The sequence below is a fragment of the Vicugna pacos genome, chromosome 22 (genome assembly GCF_048564905.1).
Source record: "Vicugna pacos chromosome 22, VicPac4, whole genome shotgun sequence".
Classification (NCBI taxonomy): domain Eukaryota; kingdom Metazoa; phylum Chordata; class Mammalia; order Artiodactyla; family Camelidae; genus Vicugna; species Vicugna pacos.
The window spans coordinates 24,226,408-24,252,926 of NC_133008.1; the positions used below are offsets into that span (position 1 = coordinate 24,226,408).

The 26,519-nt window shown below is 56.5% G+C and overlaps 4 protein-coding genes across 8 annotated transcripts; 3 read left to right on the plus strand and 1 right to left on the minus strand.

Annotated features, from left to right (window-relative positions):
* The first annotated feature begins 954 nt into the window (after positions 1–954).
* Positions 955–4,289, plus strand: SAMD1 (sterile alpha motif domain containing 1). Its single transcript, XM_072947539.1, has 5 exons — positions 955–2,337; positions 2,756–3,050; positions 3,141–3,237; positions 3,335–3,446; positions 3,548–4,289. The coding sequence occupies exons 1-5, from the start codon at positions 1,384–1,386 to the stop codon at positions 3,704–3,706; spliced, it is 1,617 nt and encodes a 538-aa protein (XP_072803640.1). The 5' UTR covers positions 955–1,383; the 3' UTR covers positions 3,707–4,289.
* A 769-nt stretch (positions 4,290–5,058) lies between these two features.
* Positions 5,059–8,479, plus strand: C22H19orf67 (chromosome 22 C19orf67 homolog). Of its 3 annotated transcripts, XM_072947001.1 has the most exons (7): positions 5,059–5,397; positions 5,489–5,821; positions 6,533–6,677; positions 6,791–6,891; positions 6,975–7,160; positions 7,500–7,634; positions 8,094–8,479. In XM_072947001.1, exons 2-7 carry the CDS (start codon positions 5,490–5,492, stop codon positions 8,266–8,268), a joined length of 1,074 nt encoding a protein of 357 aa, XP_072803102.1. In that variant the 5' UTR covers positions 5,059–5,397; position 5,489; the 3' UTR covers positions 8,269–8,479. The 3 variants fall into 3 exon arrangements, with proteins under 3 accessions (XP_072803102.1, XP_006206275.2, XP_072803103.1); XM_006206213.4 differs by having other exon boundaries at positions 5,372–5,821; XM_072947002.1 differs by having other exon boundaries at positions 5,372–5,821; positions 6,536–6,677.
* Positions 8,480–11,356: 2,877 nt separating this feature from the next.
* MISP3 (MISP family member 3) lies at positions 11,357–13,743 on the minus strand. 3 transcript variants are annotated; one of them, XM_031689510.2, is made up of 3 exons: positions 12,570–13,717; positions 11,989–12,062; positions 11,357–11,734 (listed from the first exon to the last, which is right to left on the minus strand). In XM_031689510.2, exons 1-3 carry the CDS (start codon positions 13,135–13,137, stop codon positions 11,717–11,719), a joined length of 660 nt encoding a protein of 219 aa, XP_031545370.2. In that variant the 5' UTR covers positions 13,138–13,717; the 3' UTR covers positions 11,357–11,716. The 3 variants fall into 3 exon arrangements, with proteins under 3 accessions (XP_031545370.2, XP_072803642.1, XP_072803641.1); XM_072947541.1 differs by lacking the exon at positions 11,357–11,734 and having other exon boundaries at positions 12,021–12,109; positions 12,570–13,743; XM_072947540.1 differs by lacking the exon at positions 11,357–11,734 and having other exon boundaries at positions 12,058–12,146; positions 12,570–13,743.
* Positions 13,744–18,195: 4,452 nt separating this feature from the next.
* PALM3 (paralemmin 3) lies at positions 18,196–26,451 on the plus strand. Its single transcript, XM_072947543.1, has 7 exons — positions 18,196–18,292; positions 20,768–20,816; positions 21,719–21,799; positions 22,307–22,449; positions 22,613–22,697; positions 24,410–24,455; positions 24,552–26,451. The coding sequence occupies exons 1-7, from the start codon at positions 18,252–18,254 to the stop codon at positions 26,213–26,215; spliced, it is 2,109 nt and encodes a 702-aa protein (XP_072803644.1). The 5' UTR covers positions 18,196–18,251; the 3' UTR covers positions 26,216–26,451.
* Positions 26,452–26,519: the final 68 nt, after the last annotated feature.

The window sequence follows — 26,519 nt, forward strand, 5'->3', positions numbered from 1 at the left end:
TTCAACCTGTGTGCTGCGAAGGACGCAACTTCCTCTTGAACAGTGTGCTGTTGTAAACATATTTGAAAACTATTATCAATAAAGTTTTGTTTAAAAAAAAGTGTCACTGGTGTTCTCGACTTCGGTCACCCACCCACACAGCCCCAGGGGGAGTGAAAGGGAATTTCGGACCCCAGCGTCCAGGCCGATCAGCACCTGGCCTTGAGTCCTGGTAAAACTGGGTTTAGCTGGAATTTCGCCACTGCCCCCGCCCCGCAGGAGAAGGGGGCGCCCAACTGCCCTTTGACCCCGAATTAGGGGTCCCCACATTTCTGAGGCGCGTTCCCTCTGCGTCCAGCCCGAGGCCGAAAAGGCGGACGCTCTAGGGAGACGCTGGGGCTGGCGCGCCCGGAGGCCGAGCGGCGGCGGGGGCGGCCCTGGCAAGCGGGGCGTAGGGTGGGGGAGACGGTGCGCGCCCCTCCCCGCATCCTCCGAGCGGGGCCAAGCGCGCCCAAGGTGCGCGGGGGCGGCGGAGGTCCGAGGGTCCCCGCCGCGCCCGGTGAGCGCGGTGGGCCGGCCCGCGGGCTGCGAGTTCCCGGTAAGTGCGGTCCCGAGAGCGGAGCGCGCCGGGGAGGCGTGGAGAGGGGGGCTGGGCGCCGGGGACGTCTGGGTCCCGCGCCCAATGGCTGGAGGGCGGCCGAGCACCGCCCGCCCGCCCCGCCTGCCCCCTCTCCCCTCCCCCCGGCGCTCCCCTCCCCCTCCCCCGCCCGCCGCTTTCCCCCGCCCCCGCCCCGGCGCCAACTCCGCGGCGCCTCCTTAAAAAGCGCGCGGGAGTTGTAAGGGGGGGCCGGAGCGAGCCGGAGTGAGCGAGAGCGCAGGGTAAAGGGGGCGGGCGGGGGGCCCGGGCTCCACCTTAAAAGCGGGCGCGTGGGGGTGGGAGGGAGGAAGGCGGGCGGCGGGGAGGAGGGAGGGAGGGAAGGAAGGGGGGCCGGAGTGTCCCGGGCGCAGGGCGCGCGTGCGGCGGCGGCGGCGGCGGCGGGGAGGGGCCGGCCGCGCCGCGCTCCCCTCCTCCCTCCTCGCATCCCCGGCCCCGCGCGCGCCCAGCAGAAGCGGGTCTGTGTGTGCGTGCGTGCGAGTGAGTGAGTGTGTGCATATTTTTTTCTCTCTTTTCTTTCTCTCTCACTGTTTTTTCTCTCTCGCTCTCTCTCTCTCTCGTTCTTCTTTTTTTTTTTTTTTTTTTTTGCAAAGAAACAGCAGCGCCGCCGCCGCTCCGCTGAAGCGCTGCGCCCCCCGGGGGGGGGAGGCGGAGGAGGCGGGCAGCGGCGGAGGGAGGGGAGCCGGGGAGGGGGGCGCCGCGCTGGGAGGGAGGCAGCGCGCACGGTGCAGCCGGGCCGGGCGGGAGGCATGGCTGGGCCCCCGGCCCTACCCCCGCCGGAGACGGCGGCGGCCGCCACCACGGCGGCCGCTACCTCGTCGTCCAGCGCTTCCCCGCACTATCAAGAGTGGATCCTGGACACCATCGACTCGCTGCGCTCGCGCAAGGCGCGGCCGGACCTGGAGCGCATCTGCCGGATGGTGCGGCGGCGGCACGGCCCGGAGCCGGAGCGCACGCGCGCCGAGCTCGAGAAACTGATCCAGCAGCGCGCCGTGCTCCGGGTCAGCTACAAGGGGAGCATCTCGTACCGCAACGCGGCGCGCGTCCAGCCGCCCCGGCGCGGAGCCACCCCGCCGGCCCCGCCGCGCGCCCCCCGCGGGGGCCCCGCCGCCGCCGCCGCCGCGCCGCCGCCCACGCCCGCCCCGCCGCCACCGCCCGCGCCCGTCGCCGCCGCCGCCCCGGCCCGGGCGCCCCGCGCGGCCGCCGCTGCCGCCGCCACAGCGCCCCCCTCGCCCGGCCCCGCGCAGCCGGGCCCCCGCGCGCAGCGGGCCGCGCCCCTGGCCGCGCCGCCGCCCGCGCCCGCTGCTCCTCCGGCAGTGGCGCCCCCGGCCGGCCCGCGCCGCGCCCCCCCGCCCTCCGTCGCCGCCCGGGAGCCGCCGCTGCCGCCGCCGCCACAGCCGCCGGCGCCGCCACAGCAGCAGCAGCCGCCGCCGCCGCAGCCACAGCAGCCGCCGGAGGGGGGCGCGGCGCGGGCCGGCGGCCCGGCGCGGCCCGTGAGCCTGCGGGAAGTCGTGCGCTACCTCGGGGGCAGCGGCGGGGCCGGCGGCCGTCTGACCCGAGGCCGCGTGCAGGGGCTGCTAGAGGAGGAGGCGGCAGCGCGGGGCCGCCTGGAGCGCACCCGACTCGGAGCGCTTGCACTGCCCCGCGGGGACAGGCCCGGGCGGGCGCCGCCGGCCGCCAGCGCCCGCGCGTCGCGGAGCAAGGTGAGCGCGCCGCGGAGGGGGGCGCCGCGCGGTGGGCAGGTGCGGGCGAAGTTGGTGGCGGGGCGGGAGTCCCGGGAGGAATCTGGCGGCGGGCGGACCGGGTTTTGCGCTGCTTCTCTGCGAGCTCGGAGCGTGGTGACCTTGGCAAGTGACTTAATCTTCCCCAGCCTCAGTTTCCTCGGCTGTAAAGCACGACTTAATAACAGTAGCGACCCCTTGGGGCTGTTGAGCGAGTTTAGTGAGATTTGGCCACTGAGGGTTTTATTAACACAGCCTGGCACCGAGTGAATGTGTAAAAGTTAGTACGTGTTGGTAATAAAGGTGGCGGTTAGGCACACCACTCGGTCCTGGATCCCAGGGATTGGGGCCCAGGGCCAGAACAGCTCCTAACTTTGGGTGCCTCTCTCCCTTACACCAGAGAGGTGGAGAAGAGCGAGTGCTTGAGAAGGAAGAGGAGGAGGAAGATGATGAAGATGAAGACGATGAAGATGAAGTATCTGAGGGCTCCGAGGTGCCCGAGGGTGACCGTCCTGCAGGTGCCCAGCACCACCAGCTTAATGGAGAGCGGGGCCCTCAGAATGCCAAGGAGAGGGTCAAGGAGTGGACGCCTTGTGGCCCCCACCAGGGCCAGGAGGAAGGGCGAGGGCCAGCGCCAGGCAGTGGCTCCCGCCAGGTATTTTCCATGGCTGCCATGAATAAGGAAGGGGGATCAGGTAAGGACCACTCTGTGTGGAGGAGGGCATCTGGTGTGAAGGAACCAAGCCCCAAGACAAAACCACAGGCATATGCTTTTTATTTCCCAGCCTCTGCTGCCACTGGGCCAGACTCCCCATCCCCTGTGCCTTTGCCCCCAGGAAAACCAGCCCTCCCTGGGGCAGATGGGACCCCCTTTGGCTGTCCGTAAGTTGGGGTGTTTGAGACATGGGGCGCTACCCTGGTACGTGTAACAGAACCAGAGGAGCAGCACTGCTCACTGCTTCTTTCTGTTCCGACACAGTTCTGGGCGCAAGGAAAAGCCAGCTGATCCTGTGGAGTGGACGGTGACCGACGTGGTAGAGTACTTCACCGAGGCAGGCTTCCCTGAGCAGGCAACAGCTTTCCAAGAGCAGGTGAGTCCCCAGCCCTCAGCTTAGCCCCTCCGTTCCAGGGCCTCAGCGAGGGTATGCTCTGATCCTGCTTCTCTCTCTCTCTGTCTTTCTGTCCCACCCAGGAAATTGATGGCAAGTCTTTGCTGCTCATGCAGCGCACAGATGTGCTGACCGGCCTGTCCATCCGCCTTGGCCCAGCCCTGAAAATCTACGAGCACCACATCAAGGTGCTGCAGCAAGGCCACTTTGAGGATGATGACCCTGATGGCTTTCTAGGCTGAGCGCCCAGCCTCACCCCTGCCCCGACCCATTCCGGTCCCTATCTCACCCAAGATCCCCAGAGTCCAGGAGCTGGACAGGGACACCCTAGCCTTCCTAACAGATTCCAGTGAGGGGGCATTCCTTCCTACTCATCTCTTCCCTGTGTCTCCCCCCACACACACACCTCTGGCCTCCAGCACATCCTGTACTCCATGACAGAGGAGTGTGGGGTGGGACAAGGCCTGCTCACTTCACCCCAGGCGGCCAACCCTCTCCCCAATCTAGGACATTTTTTGGGAAAAAAAAAAAAAAGATTGGGGGTCTTCCCACCTCCCCTGATCCTCTTCAGTTCAGCCAGATGTTTCCTATATAAATGTTTTGTTCTGCCTGTTCATTTTGGTGGGTGGCCTTTCCTCTCTCCCCCACCACCCAGGCCCCTCCCCAGTCTGTCCCTGGCCTCCAGCCCCTGGGAGCAGTTGGGATGGGGTCCCTGGGTCTTCCCTACCCCTCCTCTTTCTTTCTGTTTGTTGTCGCTCCAGCTGGCTGTATTGCTTTTTAATATTGCACCGAAGGTTTTTTAAATAAAATTTTAAAAAAAGAGAAGGAAAAATGCTACAGAGTCATTTTATGAATGCAGTCCGGGAAAGGTGATGAACAGCCACACCAGCCTCCTGGGAGTCTAGGCTTAGGACAGAATTGTTTGAGGCAGGGAGACAGTGAATGAGGGCTGTGTCAAAGCCAGCTGTGAGTGTAACTGTAACTAATCCAGGAGGACATCTCCGCATTCCCAGGACAGTGCCTGGGCACACACAGTAGGTGCTCAAATATTTGCTAAGTGACTAGCAGTTAACTAAACTTTACAAGCATTCTCTGGGTTCTCACCATAGCCCCATGAGGCATAGCTCATTAAAAGCCCACTTTACAGACATGGCAACTGGCTCAGCACAGTAAAGATGCTTGCTCAGGGTCACACAGGGTGGAGTCTGACACCTGTCTGAGTGCTTTACCCAGAGTCTTTAATTAATGTATTTCGCTTCATAACTATGTATCTGACAACCATTGCCTGCTGTAAAGAACCCAGCCTACAACTGTTGGGGGCAGGGATCTGTTCTGGGTCCATAGAAGGGTCTCCAGGCCTCACGGTCCTTTCCATAAAAGGAACAGAAGGGATTGTGGCATCAGATGAGATATGGGGTGGGAAAATTTTTCCACGTGAAGATTTGTAGTATTGTTAGTAGTAGTAGTAGCTACTACATCACAAGTGCCTGCTAAGTTCTAATGCAATTTCTCAACTCCATTAGAGTTCTATTTTTTAAAATACAGATTCTGGGGCTTGGGAGTCAAGAGGCTCAGAGTGGGGTGGGGCCGTCCTCGCTTTCTATACGTGCGCCCCCCGGGGTTTGGACGCCCGGTAGAGAGACCTCCTCCTCCCTAGGAAACCAACCTCGGAGAGTTAAAGGCACTGGCCCCTGGGCCGCACCCCCAGAACACGCCGCCAGCGGCGTCCCAGATCGCTTCCCTTGCACGCGTACCCCACTGCCAGGTTCCGGGAGCGCGCTTGTGCGCGGGGTCCTGCGGGCGCGCAGCTCGGGCCGGAGCGGCTGCGCCCCTCCTGCGTGTTGAAATTCAAATGAGGCGAACTCCCTCCACGCGGCGCGGGCAGAGAGGTCGAGATCAGGGTGAGTTGGAGAGGGACGCGCTCCCAAGCCAGGCAAGTCCGAGGTACCCTGGGCGGGGTCGAACCCGCGGCCAATGTGAGAGGCGGAGGCTTAAAGAACTCCGGTCCCCGCCTCCTGCCGCAGGATGGCTACCGAGCAGTGGTTCGTGGGACCGTTCCCCGCCGGCTCTGGGGAAACGCCGCCCCTGGACGACTCTCAACCTGGGGCACAGCCTTGTGGAGACCCCTTGCGGTCGCCCCCCTCTGGCCAACCTGGGGACCCACCCGAGGCGGAGCCCGAGGACGTCCAGGGGCAGCTGCCCGAGGCCTCCACCTCTTCGCCTTCCCTTGAGCCTCTGGCCCCAGGCCCCGGGCCCGCCCCTCGCCTATCCTTGGACACCATGTTCAGCCCCATCACCGAACAGCTCCGCTACCTGCTCAAGAAGGCAGATGATTTCCAGAGCTACTTGCTCTACAGGTGATGCTGGACAGGGTCCTAGGTTCTGCCCATGGATAAGGAGACAGAGGAGGGGGTTACAAGATAGGCGATATACACTAGGTTTGCAAACTCAAGAACATTAGGACAAAATAAAAACATTATGAACCGGAAGCTAGCTGATTAGGAACCCAATTTCAAAGAGTTATGAGGACTGTAGAAATTCGGGGTTAGAAAAAAAAGAAATTTGGGGTTAGGGAGTGTCTGCTATTATATGGACCCTGGGGATTGCCGAATCACTAGACTAGAACTTTTCTCCCACTTTTTAACTCTTGGCTTAGGTTTTGAACCTTGGGCAGGCTACATAAAACCTATCTGAGCCATATTTGGCCTGCTGACTACCAGTTTGAGACCCCCAAAGGATAATATGATTTACAGACCATGGTAAAGCGGACTGTGGTTCTCACATTTCAATGTTCATTGGAATCCCCTGGGAGGCTGCTTAAACCTTAGATTTCTGGGCTTCACCAACTGAATCAAACTCAGTCGCGGGACTCAGGTGCCTGCATTTTAACAAGTCTTTCAAATGTTTTTGATGCTGGTGGTCCTGGAAGATGCTCTGAGAAGGTCTGACACTGAGGGATTTCGCAATGGGGGTCAGGGCCAGGGATACAGTGGGGGATGAGTAGAAAAGGAGAAATTGGTGGCGGGGCGGGTGAGGGACCTCAGACGAAGGCCCCCTTCTCCTTTCAGCAGGGACCGAGTGCAGAAGGAACAGCTCGTCAAAGCCATGCCCACCTTCTTGCAGATGTGTGAACCCTACTTCCTGTACCTGGAGGCAGCTGCTCGGAGTGTTCCCCCCATCTATGGAGCTCTACAGGAGCTGATCCGAAAGGCGGTGTGTGGAACAGGTTTCCTACACCCCGTACCCCTTCATCCCTCAGGCCTGCGTAATGGGGAGGATGCTCCTGGCAGGCCAGCTAATCTCATTGTGCCCCATCTTCCATGCAGCTGTTGGAGATTTCCCAACAGCTGACCCTGCGCCTGGAACAGCTGGTCCTCATGTATGCCTCATTTGGGTTTGTGGACCTGGAGGAGACTGACCCCCTAAGGTAAAATGGTAGGAGACTGGGATTGGGGTTGGGGGTGGAGTCCGGGGCACAGCCTCATTCTCCACACTCCCATCTCCTGCCAGCATCTCCTGTTTCTTCTGTGGGAGGTTCTCCATCAGTCCTTCCCACGAGGTGTCCATCTTCAGATACTGTGCCCCTGCTGCCTACACCGCCGGCCGCTTCCCCCGATACCTATATAAGAAGATGCGCTGGAACCTGGAAACCATCCCAGAGCCCAGCAGCCGGGGACAAGATTCCCATGTGGATTAGTGAGTCCCCTTACCAGAATCAGAGTCCTCCCCTCTCTATGCAGAATGCCAGTATGGCCCTCCGAACCATCACCACAAAAGTGTAGAAAGCCAAGCAGGAAATCAAGGAACTTTGAAAGGTCATTTTCATCTTAAAAAAATATATGCCCCCATCAAAATAAAAGTCTTCATCTTAAAAGGAGGCTGGCAGAGAGAAAAGCCCTCAGTATTAAGTCATATCCCTACCTGAGAACGTGAAGGCAACCTCTGATAAGTTTCCACCTTACCTCCAGAATTAAAGCCCTCACAGCAGAAACTAAGAAACTGCTCACTTTTAATTGCTGCCCCTTTCCTTTCCAGCTACTTCCTGTGCTATCGAGATACATGGGAAGACACAGGCAAGAGTCCAGCCAATTCATGCCCCCAGATTCAGAAGCTGTGGTCCATCGGCCGATGGGTACCCCTAGGACCAGCTGAGGATGACCTTTATTCATGGTACGAGCTAGGGCAATGCCAAAGTGGGTGTGAGGTCTGGAGGGAGGGACAGAACACAACCAAAGACCATCTATCTTCCCCAACACTGTTTCCCTTGGTAATAATGATAGCATTTTATTGGGCCATGAAAACTGCTTTTATGCAAACTCGTGTAACAACCCACTGAGGTCTATACTACTACCCCATTTTACAAAGAACAGGTGCTCAGAGAAGTTAAGTTACCTGCTCAAGGACACACAGCTAGCTGAGTAATTGGCCAGATCAGGGCTAGAGTTGCTCAGCCTCCCAGAGCCATTACCCTCTAGGCTTCTCATCAACAAGGAAACCACTTTCCCCCAGGGTTTTTCCCACCCCCAACTGAAACAAAGGCTCTTTCAGCCACAGCCTCTCGCTCAAGGGGAGGGGCTCCCGAGTAGCAGGGGGCCCTCATGTCCAGGCCTCTCTGTCCCCGGTCCCCAGGATTTTGTGCCCGCAGCCTCCTGGGGACTACCAGCAGCTGCTGACCATCGGCTTCGAGGAGCCGTCGCACATGCTGGCCACCGACCTGCTGGTGCAGATCCTCATGGGCCAAGCAGGAACGGCTCGGCCCGCGAGCGCGGCGGGGCCAGCGGCGTGGGCCGCGCAGGGGTCTTGAACCTGGAGAGGGGGTCCTGGGAGCTGGGGCTTGACAGTTCCAAAGTCCAGGAGAGGGGGTAGGGAAGGGGCTCACTCGTTCTCCTAGTGCAGCTTGGCTTCGCCTTCCAAGGGGCCAGGCCGAACTGACCCGTCCGTACCGGGTCCAGCCCGGCCGCTGCCCTGCGTGTGGACACACCAGTTTCATGTTAAATAAAAGAAAGAGGTCACAAGCTCAGCGTCCGCTCGGAGCGCCGCGCCCCTCCCCTTGGGGCGAGGAGGCCACGCCCGCTCGCGTGACCTTCTGGGAAGTGTAGTCTGGAAACAAAACCATAGTCCACCGACTGGCGGACGGGAGCTCAGAGCATGCGCAGAGGGCGCATGAAGCAAAAAGGGAAGTAGAGGCTCCTGTCAACAACCGGAACCCAGAAAACCGCAAGTTTCGGGTAGCGGGGAAATTCAACACCCACTGTGGGAAGGGACACAGAACCACGCCCACTGTCATGTTTTGACCCGGAAATTATTTCCCTGTACCAAAAAAGACTACATTTCCCGACGTGCCCCAGGAAAGGGCCAGCAATCAATTTCCTAAGAGCGGCGGTTAGATCTTTCTCTTCCAGCTTTGGGGTCATGGGCTGGTGTACCCCCTGGGGTGTCCAGGGCTTCGGCAGGGAGGGAGAGCCGTAAGGCACTTCAAGTTGGGGTCGCTAAGGAGAGGAGACTTGTATTGAAAGGTGAAATTCACCTGTCCAGACCTACTGTGACCAAGTGGCAGAGCCTGGACCTGAACTGGGTTCATTCTGATTGGAACTGGTCACTTGCGAGGCGAGGGGTGTCCTTGTTGGTTTGGCTGTCACCCAGCTGCGAGTTACCCCTCTTTAAACTGGGGGACACCTTTGATTCCCGCTAGCATTTTCAGAGTCGGAGTGACTTGGAGCCTGCTTTCATGACTTTGAGCACAGCACTCGCTTACCTAACAGTCCCTGGCACATAGTATTATTGTAACTATTATTATCCCAGTTTATAAATGACAAAAATGGAAGTGAGACGTGAACTGAATCAGGGTTGGACCAAAACTCTTGTTCTTTTGGGTTGAGGGGGGCCTTCTGGTGACAATTTCTGACTGCATCAAGGATTTTTTAGTCAACAACCCAAGTCTGAATGAGTCCAAAGGGATTCTGAATTTCCCTAATACTAATTTGAGGGCCCTGTGAGTTCAGCACCACCGTTTAGCCCAGTCCAATAGAAATTTAAAGTGAGCCACAAATGTGAGTCACATTTGTAATTTCAAATTTTCTAGTAGTGACATTTAAAAAATAAAGAGGTCAGACTAATTTAGTGAGATATTTATTTAACCCAATATATCATTTCAACATATAATCATTGTAAGAAGTTGAGATATCCCTCTTTTTTCATACTTAGTTTTAAAAAATCTTTTGTGTATTTTACACTTAGAGCACATCTTAGTACGGATGTACTAGCCAGATGCAGCTTTAATCTGTCTCCCTTAAGATAAATCCACAGGCCACTTAAAACTAGATTTCCTGTGGGTGGTAGGAGTACTGGGAGAGGAAGGAAACAGGCTTGATTTCCTGGGTCCTGTTGCTTGGGAACTGTCTACACCCATGATTCCCTAACTTTGGCATACCTCAGAATCACATGGAGGATTTGATCATCAAGTCTGGGATGGGGCCCAAGAATGGATGTTTCTAACACGTTCCCAAGTGATACTGATGTTGCTGGTCCAGACACCACACTTTGAGAAATGCTAACCTACATCAACATCGTGGCTCTCAAACTTGGCTCCATGTCAGAAGTACCTGCCGAGCTCTCTTAATGTCAAGGCCTCTTAATAGATGTGATCTACTTGGCATAAGGGTAACTTGGGTAATTTTATTCTTCAAGAAAGTTAGAGAACCCAGGTCTAAACTTAAGCGGTTTTGTCAACTCTACATGCTCAGTTCTTAGCTCCCCTGTCGGGAATTAAGAACAGGCCCTTGAGTGTTTCCATTTTCCACCTTGGCAGTGCTCCCTCTTTCCTGCCTTTCTTTCCATGCCTCCTAGAGTAACAGTCAAGCATGTGGTCAGTGTGCTGATGATGGGGTCAGGGTGGGTCTTTGCACTGAGCTCTTGAGGTGCAGTGCTGTGTGAGCAAGACCCAGGACATACAGAGTTGGATAAATCCAGGAGTTTAAACAATGATTCTAAAACCTTCTTGGCTCTTCGATCTTGTCTGTATCTCAGTGCACCTCTAAGAAGCTGGTATACTAAAACCACAGAATATACTGCACAGATACAATTTTACAGCTTAGTATGTTCACAGACCCTCTTGAACCTCATCCAGGGAGGCCTTGAACCCCTTGTCTTGGGGACAGAGAGGAATTAAGGAGGGCTTGCCAATTGACAACCACAAGCCCTATTGCAAACAGATGTTGCTTGCTGTCCCCTCCTGCCCCCCACCAATTAAAAAAGTTTCCTAAATAGTCAAAATTATTCGAAGTTCAGTAGATTTCTCTTTTAAAGGGTTAGTTTTCAATTGCTTTTGGAAAAAAGCAGGTTGACACCACTGAGCTCAATTAGCATTGGTGATACAAACACCTACCTGTCCGTTGAAGTGAGGCATTTATTTCACAACACATCCCATCTCTCTCTTAATATCTGTCTGGAGTCTGTAGCATGTGAGGTTTGTAATTGCTAGGCAGATTATAAATGGCCTTGTATGCCCTGCTAAGGAGCTTGAACCACCAACACCACTCCCTATGATTTTTTTTTTTTGATAGCTATTGTTTACGTCGCTAGGGCGGGAACAACCTCTTATCACTTGTCTAGCCAGCACACTGAGCGGGGTACGCCGCTGGCACCGATAATGTTAATGAAATCTGTAAAGGGAGGGCATGAGCTCTGTTTTTCCGAAGGCCACAGTTCGTACCCGCGCCGCCAGGGGGCACTAAGACCTCAGCCGGGCCTGGGGAGACCTGCGGCTCCGGAACAGGGCGGTAAGGGGCCGTTCCTCAGTCCCGCCAGCGCCTTCAGCCTTTTCTCAGGTCTTCCTCCGCCTGCCGCGGTCCCGCCCCACCCCAGAAGAGGACCTAGAAGAAAACAGCCTGCACTGCCCAGAAAGAAGGGGCTTTATTGGGGAGTGGGGGCAGCCGAGGAGGTGACCTCGGTCCTCTAACAGTCAAAGGCCGTAAGGAGAAGCTAGTTCTGTTTGCAGTTAGGCAGAGAAGGGCTGGACTGTTTTACTGGCGGAGCTGTGGTGGTGGTGTTTCCCAATAGGGACTAACATTTTTATAGAAGATACCAGTCAATTTCACAAAAAATCAGGTTCAAGGATGGGCTGATCGATTTCATCCTCTCCGGTGCAGACCTCTAGCCCCTTCCGCCCCTCCGGAGGGCACTCCTGGTCGTCCCTGCCTGAGTCCTCTGACAGGCATGTTACTTTCGTCCGTGGATCCCAGTCGGCTCGAACCTCAAGGCTTCCGCTCTTCCTGGGGAGAGGGGCCAAATCGAACGCCTGCCTCATGGGCCTCCGCACCACAGGTGAGGACATCCAGGAGCAGGGTGGAGCGGTTTGGGCCCCAGGACCACCGCCGCCTCGTCAGTCCCCCGACCACGCCCTGGACTTTGTGTCCTAGAGCAGAGTGACTTCCCAGGGGGACCCTTTCCCCTGCCCAGCCTTCTCCGCGCAGAGAGGTGGGGGCAGCGACAAGCGCCTGAGGCACGAGGAGAAAAGGGATCTCACCTGATCCAGACCGTTCTCCGAAGCCTTCCTGCGGGGAGGCCAGGTCACTGCCAGCTTTCCGTCGCCCCTGCTCGCTGCGGGGGAAGGGGCGCTCAGCCGGGATTGCCCCTCCTTTCACCAGCTGGAGGCAGCCAGGACGAAGGAGACTGGCCGCACCCCTTAAACACACACAGGCGTTCGCCCCCTTCCCCTCCTCCCCATGGAGGCCTCCATCCTGAGGGAGGAGGGAGACGAACAAACCCAGAGTAGGGAGGAAGGAACCCGAAAATTCAGAGGGAGAATCCAGGTGTGCCAGAACCCAGGGAGGGTTCCCTGGAACCCAACAAAGACATCTGGAATCCTCCTCCCTTCCCTTACCACGAGACTAGGTGGGGGTGGATCTGGGAGTCCAAGGTGGGGGGTGTGGAGCATAGGCGTGGGCAGCCCATAAGGGGTGGGCAGAGAGGAGAGTTGGGGGGAGTCTCAGGAGTCCGGGAGCCAGGAATGGGGACCCTGAGGATCAGAGGGCCACTAGAGTTGGGTAGTCGGTGAGGGCAGCTGGAGCCTTAGGAGTCCCCAGCGTCCGGGCATCGGTGACTTACCGGTGAGGCTGGGGGCCGGCTCCTTGAACTCGGCGGTTCCGTAGACGCTGAGCCGCTGGCGCTGCAGCTCCCGCTCGCGCTCATTCACCTCGCGCACCTCCTGCTCCAGCAGCGATGGTGCGATGGGCGGCGGGGAGCGGGTCGGCACCGGGCAACGGCCCTGCACGGCTGAGCGCGGGCGGCCTCCGGACTCAGGCAGTCGCTGCGGGCCCGCGCTGCCCTTCGCCGCTGGCGATGAGCCACACCCGCCAGCAGCTTCGAAGAAGCGCTTGAGCTCTCCGAGGGGCTGCGGCGGCGGCCCGGCGCGCTGCTCCGGGACCGCGGGGCGCGCCAGCGCCGCCTGCCGATTGGCCTCCCGCTCGATGTCTCGTTGCATCTGCGCGCCCGCCCGAGCGCGCTCCAAGGCGCGCGGGAGCGCGGGGCCGGGGCCCGGCAGGCTGAGCACCGGCCGCAGGCGCAGTTCGACGAGTTCGCGGCCCGCGCGACCTGGGCTCAGGCCTCGGCTCCGGCGCAGGCTCTCCTCGCGTTCGCAGCTGCGGCGGATTTCGCGCTCGATGGGCGTCTCCATGAGCTGTCCCTCCCGGGACTGCTGTGGGGTGTCGGAGCGCAATAGAAAATGCAGCTGGGGTGCTTCCGAGTCTGACTCTGAGGAGGTCTCGGGATCCTGAGGGGGACACTGCTCCAGAACCCCCCTGCCTTGCGCTTCAGACGGCTCAGGGTCTTCGCTGCCTGGCCCAGGACTCTCAAAGGCCCCAGCTGCTGACCGCCCGAGGCGTTCTGAGTCCTGCCCAGCTGATGACCGGAGGACTTCGCTCTCTCGCTCGGGAATCTCTGCGCCCTGTTCTAGGGAGGGCGCAGGGACCTCAGTGTCCTGCTCAGCTGCAGGCCCGGGGATTTCGCTGTTTGACCCAGGGGGCTCAGGGCCCTGCACTTCAGACGACCCCAGGGCTCCGCTCTCCGGCCCGGGGGCCTCGGTGTCCAGGGTTAGAAGCAGCTCGGAAGCCTTAGCTCCTAGCGCTGGAGTTTTGATGCCCAGACCTGGGTCACAGTGCCTGCGCGGCACCTGTGCCCGCAGTCGCCGCCCGCGGGTTCCAAGGCGTCGCCGGCACCGGCCGCTTCTCTGACCCGCCCCTGGCCTCCAAGAACGGCCCCCGGGGGCAGGACCGAGCACCGCCTCCTGCACCTGCCGAGAGGACTCCGGGCCCCGCCCTGGCCCCGCCCTCGAAGCGGGGGTGCCTCGGCTCCGCACCAGAATTCGTCCACTGGCGCGCCTCATGTCAGTCAGCTCAGGGCATTGGACTTCTTGCAAGAGGGCTTATCTAGACATAACCTGCTACCTGGGTGCCGTGTTCACTCAGTGGGCGCCACGTCCTCGGCATTGGAGGCTTGGCCCCAGCTGCACGCCTGACTAGGCCTCTGAATCACTGTCCTCTGGTTGAGTGTCTCCCGAAGCCATCTTTCCGGGGCCTTGCCAGTCCCTCCCAGTCTGTGTCAGCCGGTGGGCAGCGACGCCCATAGCCTCTGGGCTGTCCTTCCACTTTCCGCCCCTGCAGCGCTCAGCTCGGGCTGAAGGGGTCGCCAGGAACCGTCTCACCGCACTCTCCAGTCTCCTTCCCAGTGCCTGGGCTCAGCATGGTTCCGGGCGGTGCGCCCGCGCCAAGCCCAGAGGGAGCCTCCCCTCACCCCCTCCCGGAAAAGTCCGCGAGACGTCCGCCGCCAAGTGCATTACTGGGGCCGAGGGAGGAGGGACGCACGCACAGCGCGTCCAGGGCTTAGCGGAGCGGCTGAGGTTTGAAAGGCGGTCACCTTGGGCCCAGGAGACTGGGAAGGCCCAGAGAGGTATCCAGACTTGCGGGAGGAAGTAGCTCCCTGCTGGGGCTAGATTGTGGTGTTCAAGGCCAGGATCGATGCCCTCAGCGGGCGACCCACCCCCAGGGACATAGTTCTCTCTTCCCCTGGGCTGTCTCCAAACCCCTTCCCCCGCCCCCACCATTCTAGGGTAACCAGGAAAAAATATATAATTACCTAGAGAAAGCAGGGGGCTACACAGCCTCAGGAACCCCCAATAATCCAATTATCTTCCCCCAACTCTCTTCCTACCTCTGTTACTCCCTTCTGTCCACCCTCATTCTACTCTCTCCTGGATCCCAGTCTTAAACTGCTATCCTCCTCCCTTTGACCATCTGACTCCTTCCTCCCTCTACCCTTGACCTAATTGGAATTAGGCCCCTCTGGTTTCTATCCCACTTATAACCTGAGCAAGGTGCCAGCCTTCTCCAAGGCTCAGTTTCCTTGTCTGTAAAATGGGGATAATGGCTCCTACTGCCTTCAGAGAGGATGAGGATTCAAACTATACTTCTGGAATGAGTTCTCTCTATAGTGGACTCTCCCCTTTATCACCTTCTGTCCCTCCTCTCGCCATGCTTACTGGGCTCTTGGTTCCACCATGCCACTGAACCTTCTCTGTCCAGGGACACCCATGACCATTTGCCAGACCCTGTCCCTGGCTCCTCCGTGATTTCTTCTCCATTAGCTCCTTGGTCTTCAAGGACATTACCCTCTCCTGATTTTCCTCCTACCTCTTGGGCACCCCTTCTCGGACTTCGGTTTCACCTGCATCAATGAGCTTCCTTCCCCTCTGGCTTCCACTGAAGTTGGCTGATGGGAGAGAGGAGAGTGAGGTCAGGATGTTTATCCCATGCCCCCCTCCCTCCAAGCCTTGTCCAGGGAGCTGTTACCAACTCAGGCTGTGTACTATGCCTTGTTTCCCTACTATGCCTTTGTAAAACTTCTGTTGAGTTCTCATCTATTACTCAGTTTAAGTATAAGATCTCTTTACTGCTAATACTCAGATGTTGACAAGTTCCAGTCTCATGTTTTAAACACCATCTGCATGCTGATGTCTCCCAAGTTTATAACTCTCGCTCTTTCTCCCCTGGGTTTTGGACTCATATCCAACTGTCCCCAGTTTAATAGATATGTCAAACTGAACGCTATTGAATTAGCCTCCGTTACTCTCTTTCCTTCAGCTACCCCTCTCCAATTATTCATATATTGGATTGCTGTTTGCTCTCCCTCCAAAACATACTCTGAATTCATCCACTTATCTCCACCCTTGTCCCAGCCATTCACTGTCCTCCAATGACTCCCCATCAAACTCAGAAGAAAACTCCGAATTTCCCACTGTGGCTCAGAAAGCCCTTTCCACTTATCAGATGTCATCTTCTGATACCCTCCGTCTGAGCCTTCATGCTTTCCTCAAACCCCCCACCCACCCACCCAACTGCATTGTCACTGCAGGGTCTTTGCACTTGCCTTTCCCTCTGCTTGGAATAACTCATCACATGGTTGGCTTCAGCTATTCAGATCTTAGCTCAAATATCACTTCTTTGGAGAAGTGGTCTCTGATCACCAGCTTACATCACACACAGCTCTGCCCCATAACCCTATCCCTGTTATTTTCTGTAACTCACCCAATACTGCAGGTATCATCAATCACCTTTATTTCTTTGTTTACTTGTATATTATCTGTCTCCCTCCCCAACCAGAAAGTGAGCTGCATTACAACATTTTCTGTTTGTCATGCTCACCCAACTCCCCCATGCCTAGAACCGTACCTGACACAGAACAGTTGTTTAAGGATGTTCTCAATGCTGGGAACTAAGAAAGAAGCCAGACTTGGAAGTTGCAGTTGAGTTTGGGAGACAGACTCAGTTATAAACTGAACAATCTTGCCTCAATGTGGAACCCAGGACAAGAGTACAAAGGGAAGCCTATATACTACACATCTAAATTTTACAGTTACAAAATCAAACTGCAAGCCAGTATTTAGAATATTTTCTCCTCCAAAAGGTGGGAACAATCCAAATTTCCATCAACAGATGAATGGATAAACAAAATATGATATATCCATATAATGGAATATTATTCAGCCATTAAAAAGGAATGAAGCACTGATTCATGCTACACTTTGGATGAAACTTGAAACCATGATGCTCAGTGAAAGAAACTGGGCATAAAAGACCACATATTGTGCATTCCATTGACAAGCAATGTCCAAAATAGGTAAATCTTTTCTGTGTGTGTGTGTGTGCTGACTAGACATCTTTAATACAATTGAGCTCATACTATAATCAGAATAGGTAAATCTATAGAGACAGATGCAGATTGGTGGTTGCCAAGGACTGCAGGGGGTGGGAGGATGAGTAGTGACTGCCTAATGGGTACAGGATTTCCTTTGGGAATGATGAAAAGTTTTGGAAATTTCTGGTGAAAGTTGCACAAACATTGTGAATGTATTAAATGCCACTGATGGTAAATTTTGTTATGTGTATTTTACCACAATTTAAAAACTAATTTAAAAAAATATATTCTCTTTTCCTATCATGGCAAATATAAATATAAAAATTTTAGAATGACCTAGAAGGCCAGATTCAATGGAAAACATTTTGAATCCCTAGGGGTTTTGTGCTAGAATGCGGGGCACAGGGAAACCCCAGCCCTCAATCTGGCCCCTTTTGCTTCCCACCCCTAACTCTGCACAGCGAGGAGCCCTGTGCACACACCTAGGGACCCCACCCCCCTGCATGCCCAAGCTCTTTCCTCACCCCTCTGCCAACAGCTGCCTTTGGCCACTTCTTGGCCACCCTGAGTCGGATCTAGAAGAGGGAGGGAGGATTTAGCTGGGTACATTCCTTTTGCCCCATGGGGAGCATGCCTTCTAAAGCAAGGGGCCCAAGGACAAGGGCCTTCTCATTGAGGTTCGTGTCAGAATTGCACAGTGTGACCAGGGCTGTGATGAGGGAAGTGCTGGGGGCTGCAGGAGACCAGCCTGGAGAGTAGGAGACATTTTTCCCAAAGAGGTGGTTGAAGGAAACTCATAATCAGCTGAGGAAAGAGGTGCTGGCCCTTTAAGAATGAGATAGAGGGTAGAACAGGGACCCTCAAAATTTGGGTAGGAAGTTCTCTAGACTTTCCTCATCACCCCCTCTCCAATAGTAATAGCATCTAAGAGGTGTCCAGGGTCCTGGAGGTCATTTGATCTAATTCTCTCATTCTACAAAAGGGGAAACTGAGGCCTAGAAACCTGGGGGAAGTTGCCCAGAGTTGTCCAGAGTCCAGGCCTTCTGGCTTCCCTGGGGCACAGGCTCTGGTCTCTAGAATCTTCTAGCCAGATCAGCCCTTTCTTCCCAAAGCAAGGGTCCAAGGAGGGAGGGCAGTAGTGTGTGAAAGTATCTCTCGTGTGTGTGTACAACAACGCTCAAAAGTGGGTGACCCTTGGTGGGCAGCCGGACTTGAAGTTTCTAAGGTGCCAAGTGGAGGCGCTGTTGTCTGAGGGGGGTCAGGGACTCCCAGCTCTTGTCCACAAGCTCTACCGTGCATGTGAGTGTGTGTTTGCCGGGAGGCAGCTGAGTGTAGCAAGGAGGCCAGTAGCTGGTAAATAATTGATCAGGACAGCTGATAGTACCTCCCCAGAACTGCCCGCCAGCCCCCAGCCCCCCTCAGCCCAGCCCGTGTGTCTCCTGCCTCCTGGCCCAAACCAGCTGGACCAGCTCTCCCAGTGCCCGCCTGCAGTCCCCCCCCCCAACTCCGGACAGCCAAGTCACAGCCTCTAGGGCAACTTTCCGCAAGCGGGTGGTGGGTCCTGAACTCGAAGACCAGAACGTGGGCTTCTGGGCAGAGATGGCCCTGCAGAGCCAGGTGTGGGCTCCAGCCACACTCATGTAAGTGTCCAGGGTCAGGGGGGCCGGTGGGCAGGACCTGGGAGGGGTTCATGGAATACGCTGACCTTTCTACCGTCGGGAGATGGGGGGTGGTGAGAGTCCCAGCTAACCTCTCCCAAGGAGGAGTGGAGGGAGGCTAGCAGCCAACCTTACAGGCTTTTCAATGCCCCCTCCCCAGAGAGTCAGGTGGGAGATGTGAACTCCCACCCTCTTCTTTTTTGGGGATTTTCCGCTGGCAGGCTTCAAGCCCAAAGTCCAGCCTGGGGGTGGAGCTGTTACCTGGTGGGGGCGGGGAATGTCAGGGTCCCCTCACTCCCATATTTTGCCTCTAGAATCATCCCTGAGTATCCAGTTCAGGAGAAAATGTTTAAGATTCAACAGAAAAAGTTAACAGCTCCCAAACTGGGAAAGAGGAGGGCAAAATGGAAACAATCACTTGTTTAATGAAATGACCACCAACTGTTCCTGGTGGGGCAAAAAAGGCCACCACTATGAATGCTATTCTTGTAGAGTTACAGATACATAACATCTCAAGAGGTGTGCAGGGTATTTTAATATTCAAGGTATGAGGGCTTTTTAAAGTAAGAGGGTGGAGGGGCTCTAGAGGTTTGCAAAGAGTTCTGGAAAAGGGGCTCCCTCCAGGGACCCCAGTTTGGTTCCTCACTCTTTTGGGTTCCCTGTTGCATTATTCACCAACTACAAACCTGGTTGCCTAGCAACGGGAACCTGATTCCCCCCCCAGCAAGGAAGAGGCAGGGAGATTACATCTTGAGGGTGGGAGAGCAGAAGGGGGGACTTCAGCCTTCCCCTAGGGGCAAACTTATTAGCAGGGGGTCTGAGCTTCCTTTGGGATACCCTGTAAAGCATGACTTCAGTACTCTGCTCTAAGAGAAGTCAGGGACCCCCTAGTTGATCTCTGGTCTCCTTGCTGCCAAGACAAGGATGCCTGGACTCCCCACTTCCCCAAAGCGTTTCCAGTGTTTTGGGCCTGAGAGCCTTGAGTTTCAATCCTGACTCAGTAGACTTAGACAAGTCTTTTCACCACTTCTTGGAGCTTCAGTTTCCTCATCTGTCAAATGGGGACAGTATGATTTTACCTCCTAGCATGGTAGAGAGGGTTAAATGAGTAAAGGTACAGCATTTAACAGTGCTGGGCACATGGTGTGCACTGGCTAATGGCTGGCTGATTTTATTCTCAGTTGGAATGTCAATTCAGTAGAGTCGACTACAGTGTCTCAGGATCAGAACAGGGAGGGGGAGGTGGCTGTGGGAGCCGAGCGGAAGCACCGTGGGGCACTTAGAGCACTATATATAGTACGTGTTAAATGTGAGCTGGCTATTATGCCTTCATGGTGAGGCCAGAGAAGATCCGGGAGGCCCCACTAGAGTTTGGGCAGTGAGGTTAACGCTCACTCAGTAGGTTAGTGCTCAAATTAATAAATGTTTGAGGGCTCACTCTGTGCCCACCCTGGGCTAAATGTCAGGGCCAACAGGTAGATGGATATATCCTTCTAGATAATCAGCCTGTGAGGCGCCTGCACATAGTCAGCACTCAGTGCAGGTCTGTGATGATAGGTTGATGTGACGATGACTCCCCGAAGCACCCACAAACTGCCTTCAGCTTCCAGGGGAAGTCTGGGTTGGCTAGGGGGTGGCCCTGGAGTTTGGACACTGAGGATCCTGGGGTGCTCTGAGGAGGACAGTGATGGGGGAATTTCAGGTTAAACCTTAAACGGCCAGTCATTCTCCCCCTTCTTCCAGTTCAGAGTCCAGCACTAGGCAGTGTGACCTGGTGACCTTTACCCCCAGCGAGGGTGGTTTGCTGGTGGAGGAGGCAGCTCCGGAGTTACCATGGCAATGGTATGTGTCCACAGTGGGATGGACACTTCTCAGGCTTCCTCACCCTCTAGTGCTTAAGGGATGCTGGCTGGGTAGGAGCCAAGGTCCAGAGAGGGTGTGGAACTGGAAGCAAACACTGTGCATGTTGGGGTCTTGCAGGATTTCTGTAGGACAGACTGGGAATGATCATTATAATTAATAAATTATTATAGTTATTGGAAATGATTAAAGTTATTAATAATAAACAATGCTACTGATTTTGGAGCACTAGGTCCTAAGATTTTTCCTGCACGGATAATTCCTTGGAAGGGCATCTCTCTGCAAGGTGAGGTGAGGGTCAAGCTATCCCGGCCCACTTTAGAGATGGAGAAACTTAGGCTCAGAGAGGCGATGTCAGGCCTGGGAAGGGATTTAGCTCAACCTGTTTCGGTCTCTGCTCTCTTCCCCTCACAGGACCCCTGCCCCTTGCCCCGACTCCTCTCAGGTGCAAAGCGGAGATAGAGGAAAACACTGGGCTTTGATTGACTTCCAAGCAGCTCAGGGATCTTGGCTTAAAGAGGGATATTCAAGAGACGGGCCTGCTGAGAGGTGGGGCCCTGGGAGACCCCTTTCGCAATCCCTGCTCTCTCCCTGCAGGCCCATGGCCGAGAGCTCCCTCTACCGGCAGCGGCTAGAGGTCATCGCGGTAAGTGAAGCCCTAATAGAGAGCTCCGCCCAGAGCCCTGGGCACCCCTAGCCGTGCCCAGTGCCTCTTCCTCACTTCCCACCCATCATGGGGAGCAGGCCTAGTGCGGTGAAGGTGGAGGGGAGCACCCTCAGTTTCAGCCTTCCCTGGGGCGCCCCACCTAAGTCCTCAGGCCCCTCCTCTCTGTCTGGTCACTACTCCCTGCAGAGTGGAGAGCTGTGGGCTCCGCACTCTTGAAATCTGCATCATCCAATGCTCCATTCTTGAACCCTTGTCTCCCAAATACCCCACGTCTGGACCCCGTGTCTCAGACCCCCATACGTGGACTTCATCTCTCTAAACTCCCATATCTAAATCTTCATCTCTGTGGACCCCATCTCTCTGAACCCCCATCTCACTAAGCCCCATCTCTCTGGTCCCCAACTTCTGCACTCCCATCTGTCTGGACCCTATCTCTGCATCCTAGTCTCGCTGGACCCCCATGACTTCACCTCCATTTTTGAGCCCCCATCTCACTAGCTCTCTCCCTTTGATCGTCATATCTGGACCCCCATCTCTCTGAACCCCGTCCCTCTTAACCCCATATCTCAGACACCGCCCCCCAGATAACCCTTACAAGGCCCTCCCCATCCACAGACCCCCCATTTGGCGCAAACAAGGCCTCCGCAGCCTCCCGGGCGCGGCTGGTCCCGCCCCCGCCGGCCCCGCCCCTACTCGCTGCTGAGTCAGCACGTCCTGTGCCCTCTCCCTGCCTGGAGCCCCGACGTGTGTTCCGCTACCCCGCGCAACTCGCAGCCCCGGGAGCCCCCGCGAGCCCGGCGGAGGAGGGAGGGTGGCGGGGAGGCGGCGGCACCGCCCGGCCCCGCCCGGCCCGTGGGCAGCCCCGGATCCTCTGTGCGCAGGAGAAGCGGCGGCTGCAGGAGGAGATCCGCGCCGCGCGCCGGGAGCTGGAAGAAGAGAAACTCCGCGTGGAGCGGCTCAAGGTTGGGGGCGGGAGGGGGCGCCTGCCTAACCCGGGCAATGAAGTGGAGGTGTCTGTGAGAGTCAGTTCGGAGGACCAAAGGAGCCTCTGCCTAATCATGGGGGTTTATTGATTTCCAGCTTGAGAGAGGGGGTGGTGGTGATGGGGACATTTGTTCCACCTTTGGGAAGAGTGTGGGGCAGTGGAGATGTTTGTTCAGCTTTGGGGTAGGGAGCGGCCAATGGGGACGTTGATTTCACTTTTGGGGGTGTCTGTCCCATTCTAGAAAGGCTGAGGAGATGGATGGGTGTTTTTCCCAGCTTGGGAATGCTATGGGCTGGTAATGGGGTGTCTGTCCCACCTGGCATTGTTGGGGATGGAGGGCAGTGAGGGCACGTACCCCAGCCTGAGGGAGAGATGTCTGTTCCATCTGGGTAATTGTGGGGCAATAAGAAATCTGCCCAGCATGGGGGATCTGGAGGGGGCCCTACATAAGGTGGGATAGTCCATATGCCCTGCCCGTGTCCAGAGGAAGTCCCTCCGGGAACGTTGGCTAATGGACGGGGTGGCTGAGGAGCCAGAGCGACCCCAAGACCCCACCTCGCAAGACTCCCAGTCACCTGAGGGCCAGGCTCAGGCCCGCATCCGGAACCTGGAAGACAGCTTGTTCACGTGAGTAGGGTCCCTGCTTGATGGCTTTGCCCCAGCCTGACTAGGTTGAGACCCACCCCCAGACCATTCTGGGGAGGCAGCAAGTTGAGACTGCAGGGGAAGGGAGGGGGAGTGGTCCATTGAGCCTGGGGACCAGGGTCCTAGCAGCCCCTCTCTTCCCCAGACTCCAGTCTCAGCTGCAGCTGTTGCAAAGTGCATCCACAGGTGCCCAGCACAAGCCCTCAGGCAGGCCCACCTGGCGCAGACAGGTGAGGAGCTTGGGGGCAGATGGTGGGGGGAGGGGTGTGGCCAGCAGGGCCCAAAGCAGGACGCCTCCAAGTACAGTTTATATGCTAGGTCCTCTGCTACTTCTTTGCTCTGTGGTCTATGGGCCAGTCGCTTTCCGTGCCCAAGCCTCAGTTTCCCCATCTCTAAACTGAGCACAAGAACAGCACACATGTGGAAGAGATGTGAGAGAGATTTGATGAGATCATAGCTTAGTACCCGGCACAGGCGTGAGGGAACATTTTGATATATGGTTGCTGGTATGTTCTGAATGAGGAAAGTAGTCAGAAAATGTGGGGAAGTGCTCATGGAATTTGGCCTTAAAGGTAGGAAAGGGTCACCACGAGATGCTCTCATAATTTGAGGCATCTATATAGGGTTTCTGGGTTTTGAAGGTTTGTTTTGGTAATGTCTTTATAAAGATACAGTCCACATGCCGCACAACACGCAGGCTTTTGAAAATCAGGACACATTCACAGTAAAATCTGGCTCTCTGGGTCGTCCATGGAGCCCAAAGTTCCAGCAACATTTGTGCCTGGCCACAGTGAGGTGTGGGTTTTCCACAGTCCCCACCTCTCTTGGTGCCTTATCTTGGCTCCCAGATGGCTGTCACAGGACAGAAAAGGAGAACTTCAACCAGGATGGGATGCACTTGTTGGGTTTTTAGTCTAAGCTGGGAGTTCCTTGCTAGAGATGTGCAAGGCCTGCTTCCTGGCCCACGGTCCAGATGAGGAGATGGGGTACAAAGAGTCTGTGAGGGGGAGCCCAGGATGTGGGGGAAGCACTTGAGTGAGGTTGGGAGTTCAGGGAAGGCTTCTTGGAGGCAGTGACATCTATGCTGAATCTGGGTGGGAACCAGGAACTAAGAGAAAGGGAATTCCAGGCAGAGGAAACAGCCTATGCAAAGGCCTGAAGGCTGAAAAGAGGGTAGGATCAGGGAACTGTGAGGACATCTGTGGGGTTTGGTCTAGCTGGCCTGCAAGGCTGTCCCCAGCTCCCCTCCCTGAGCTCTTCTTCCACTTGCTCACATCTTCCTCTCACTGCCTTCCACTCCCTACCCCCGTCTCCAGCCACACTGACCCCTTTTTCTATTCCTTGAACTTACCTAACTCATTACAACCCCAGGACCCTTGCACTTGCTGTCCCTGCCATCTGGAATGCCCTTTCCCACCTCTTGACTCAAGGCTGGCTCTTCTTACCTTTCAGGACTCTGTTCAATGTCACCTCTGCCAGGAGGCCCTCTAGCATCTTATACCTGAAGGAGGCACCCCATCACTTCCCAGGCACTCCCCAGACCCTCATCCTGCATTTTTTCTCCTGCTATAGCCTTTTTCACTCCCTGACTATATATATATATTTGTATTTATGTTTATCACCTGCCTCCTCCCACTGGAGTGTAAGTCCAATAGCAAAAGGCTTAAGTGTCTCTTAAGTAAGCTCAGTAGCTGGCAGAGTAGGTCCCCAGTACACAGGGATTGGCTGCATGGACACAGTATTGATTAAGCACCTACTGTGTGCAAGGCAGTGGAGCAGATGGAGATAAGACAGATGAGGAAGGCCTGAGGTACAATAGAGGGTTTAGTCCTCAAGGTAATGGGGAGCCATTGAGGGTTTTTGAGCAGGGGAGGGGCACTGGCATGCAGGAGGCTGGTGGTGGAGATGGGCTGGCCTGACCTTGTTCCTGCCATTCCTGCAGGGTCACCGTCCTCTCTCTGAGCCCACTGTGGAGGCAGGTCCTGCAGGTGGGTATTTTCAGGTCTGGGGGTCCCCAGAGGAAGGGCCTGAATCTCACTCTGTTGCCCCATCTCTCCTCTCCCCTTCTCCCCTGACTCCTCCAGGCCAGACTGACCTAAACAAGAGAGCCTCCCTACCAGCTGGACCAGTGGTCACATACCCAGAGCCCCACTCTGAGCCCAGAGATGAGGCTGTTGGGGTTCCACCCACCCCGAGGCTGGTCCCTGGGGCAGCAGGGGCTGCCTCAGAAGCCAATGGCCCCTGCAGTGGATCCACCCCCACTACAGAGCAGGAGCCGTGTCACGGGGTGACAGCGTCTGAGCAAGGAGTGAATGAAGCCAAAGGGGGAGGTGTGGTGAAGGTGGTGTGGGAGGGGCTGAGGACCACAGAGGACTGTGCCATGGGGGCCACAGGCCCAGAGCTGGAGGCTAAGGTGGAGGAGATGGTGCTGGAGGCCATCGGGGACAGGCAGGAAGCCGGGCGCCCAGAGCTCCCAGTGTGGGTCAAGGAGGACAGGGGCGACATGGAGGTGGTCTGGGAAGGGGTGGGAGGCACAGAGGGCAGCGACTCAGAGGCCACTGGGGAGGTGGGCAAGGGCCTGGAGGTTGCACATACCAGCTCCGCAAGGCTCCAGGGGGGACTGGAGGGAGCAGCTTCTGCAGGAGGGGAAGGTGCCCCCAGGGGAAGCCCTGACGGTAATGGGCGGGGAGACTTGGGAGGAGAGGAGGGGTCCTTCATTTGGGTGGAGAGAGTGACTCTCAATGAGGAGTGGGAGGAGCTGGTGGTGGAGGGGTTGGAAGAGCCAAAGTCACTAGGAAGGGAGGGAGGAAATGAGAGTCCACTGGGGGCAGAGGGTGGAGGCAAGGAGGAAACGTGGGCGGTAGAGAGGGGGCTGGCAGAGGAATCTGCTGGGAAGAAGGGAAGCGAGGGAAAGGTGGACACAGAGCCAGAAGGGGCAGAGATGTCGCTAGCAGAGAAAAGGAAAGGAAGCGAGGAATCCTTGGAGCCGGAGAGGAGAGATGAGGAAAAGGTGGAGATGGAGCAGGAAGGAGGCGAGGACCCATTGTTGGCAGAAAGAAAGGAAGTTGAGGGACCTTTGAGGGCAGAGAGGGAAAGAGGTGAGGAGCTGTTGGGAGTAGGGGAGAAAGGAAGTGAGGAAAAGCTTGAGGCAATCAAAGAACCTTTGGTGACAGGGAGAAAAGAAAGTGAGGCATCACTGAAGGCAGAGAGAATGGGAGGTGAGGAACCAGTAGAGGCAGAGACAAAAGGAGATGAGGCATCACTGAAGGCAGAGAGAACGGGAGGTGAGGAACCACTGCAAACAGAGACGACCCAAGGGGTCAAGGAAGATCTGAGTCCAGAAGAGGAGAGAGAGTCAGGAAGAGGAAAAGAATGTCAGGCAGAGGGGGTGAGCGAGGCAGGGGCTTCCCTGGGGACCAAGGAGGAACCAAGTCTGGAGGAAGAAGGACAGCAGCCCCAGGAGAAGCAGGAAGTCTCCCTGGAGGAGGAAGCGGAAAAGCCCCAAACCCCTGCTGAGGGCCAGGACCCCTCTGGGGATGCCACACCCCTCCTGGCAGAGACCCCAGCTCAGGAGCAGCCTGCTGAGTGCCAGCCACTGCTTCAGGTGGAGGGGCCCAGGGCTAACCCCAGTGCCCACGCCGTGCCCACCTATGCACCTGCTCGGCAGCCAGAGCCATCTGCCCCTCCTGAGGGCAAAGAGGCGAGGGGCCCTAAGCAGAAGACGTGCCAGTGTTGTGCGGTGATGTGAGCCTGTGCCCTCCACCCAACTCCCAGCTCCTCTCACAGCTACCTCGGCCTCTTGGCATCCAGCAGAGGGTCCCAGGCTCAGACAGGGCACCATGGGATGGGCCTTGGCACCTGGGAGCCAGCTGGCCCACATGTCCGCCTCCACCTGGGCTTCCGGACCCCTTGCCTGCTGCCTCTGACCCTGGCTCCCTTCGGTGACAAAGCCTTTATACTTGAAAATAAAATGTTAAGCATTCAGATGGTGTGAGCACATATGCTGCTGACACAGAACCACCTCACCGTCTCCTGGTGAGAAGTGGAGGGCT

Coding starts and splice junctions, on each gene's coding strand:
- MISP3 (XM_031689510.2), bottom strand. CDS start 13,137: ATGGAGACGCCCATCGAGCGCGAAATCCGCCGCAGCTGCGAACGCGAG. Junction 12,063..12,569: donor GCCGGCCCCCAGCCTCACCG/GTAAGTCACCGA, acceptor CTTCCCCCGCAG/CGAGCAGGGGCGACGGAAAG.
- PALM3 (XM_072947543.1), top strand. CDS start 18,252: ATGGCCCTGCAGAGCCAGGTGTGGGCTCCAGCCACACTCAT. Junction 22,450..22,612: donor CTGGAAGACAGCTTGTTCAC/GTGAGTAGGGTC, acceptor TCTCTTCCCCAG/ACTCCAGTCTCAGCTGCAGC. Junction 24,456..24,551: donor TGTGGAGGCAGGTCCTGCAG/GTGGGTATTTTC, acceptor TGACTCCTCCAG/GCCAGACTGACCTAAACAAG.
- C22H19orf67 (XM_072947001.1), top strand. CDS start 5,490: ATGGCTACCGAGCAGTGGTTCGTGGGACCGTTCCCCGCCGGCTCTGGG. Junction 7,161..7,499: donor CAAGATTCCCATGTGGATTA/GTGAGTCCCCTT, acceptor TTTCCTTTCCAG/CTACTTCCTGTGCTATCGAG. Junction 7,635..8,093: donor GAGGATGACCTTTATTCATG/GTACGAGCTAGG, acceptor CCCGGTCCCCAG/GATTTTGTGCCCGCAGCCTC.
- SAMD1 (XM_072947539.1), top strand. CDS start 1,384: ATGGCTGGGCCCCCGGCCCTACCCCCGCCGGAGACGGCGGCGGCCGCC. Junction 2,338..2,755: donor CCCGCGCGTCGCGGAGCAAG/GTGAGCGCGCCG, acceptor CCCTTACACCAG/AGAGGTGGAGAAGAGCGAGT. Junction 3,051..3,140: donor GAATAAGGAAGGGGGATCAG/GTAAGGACCACT, acceptor TTTATTTCCCAG/CCTCTGCTGCCACTGGGCCA.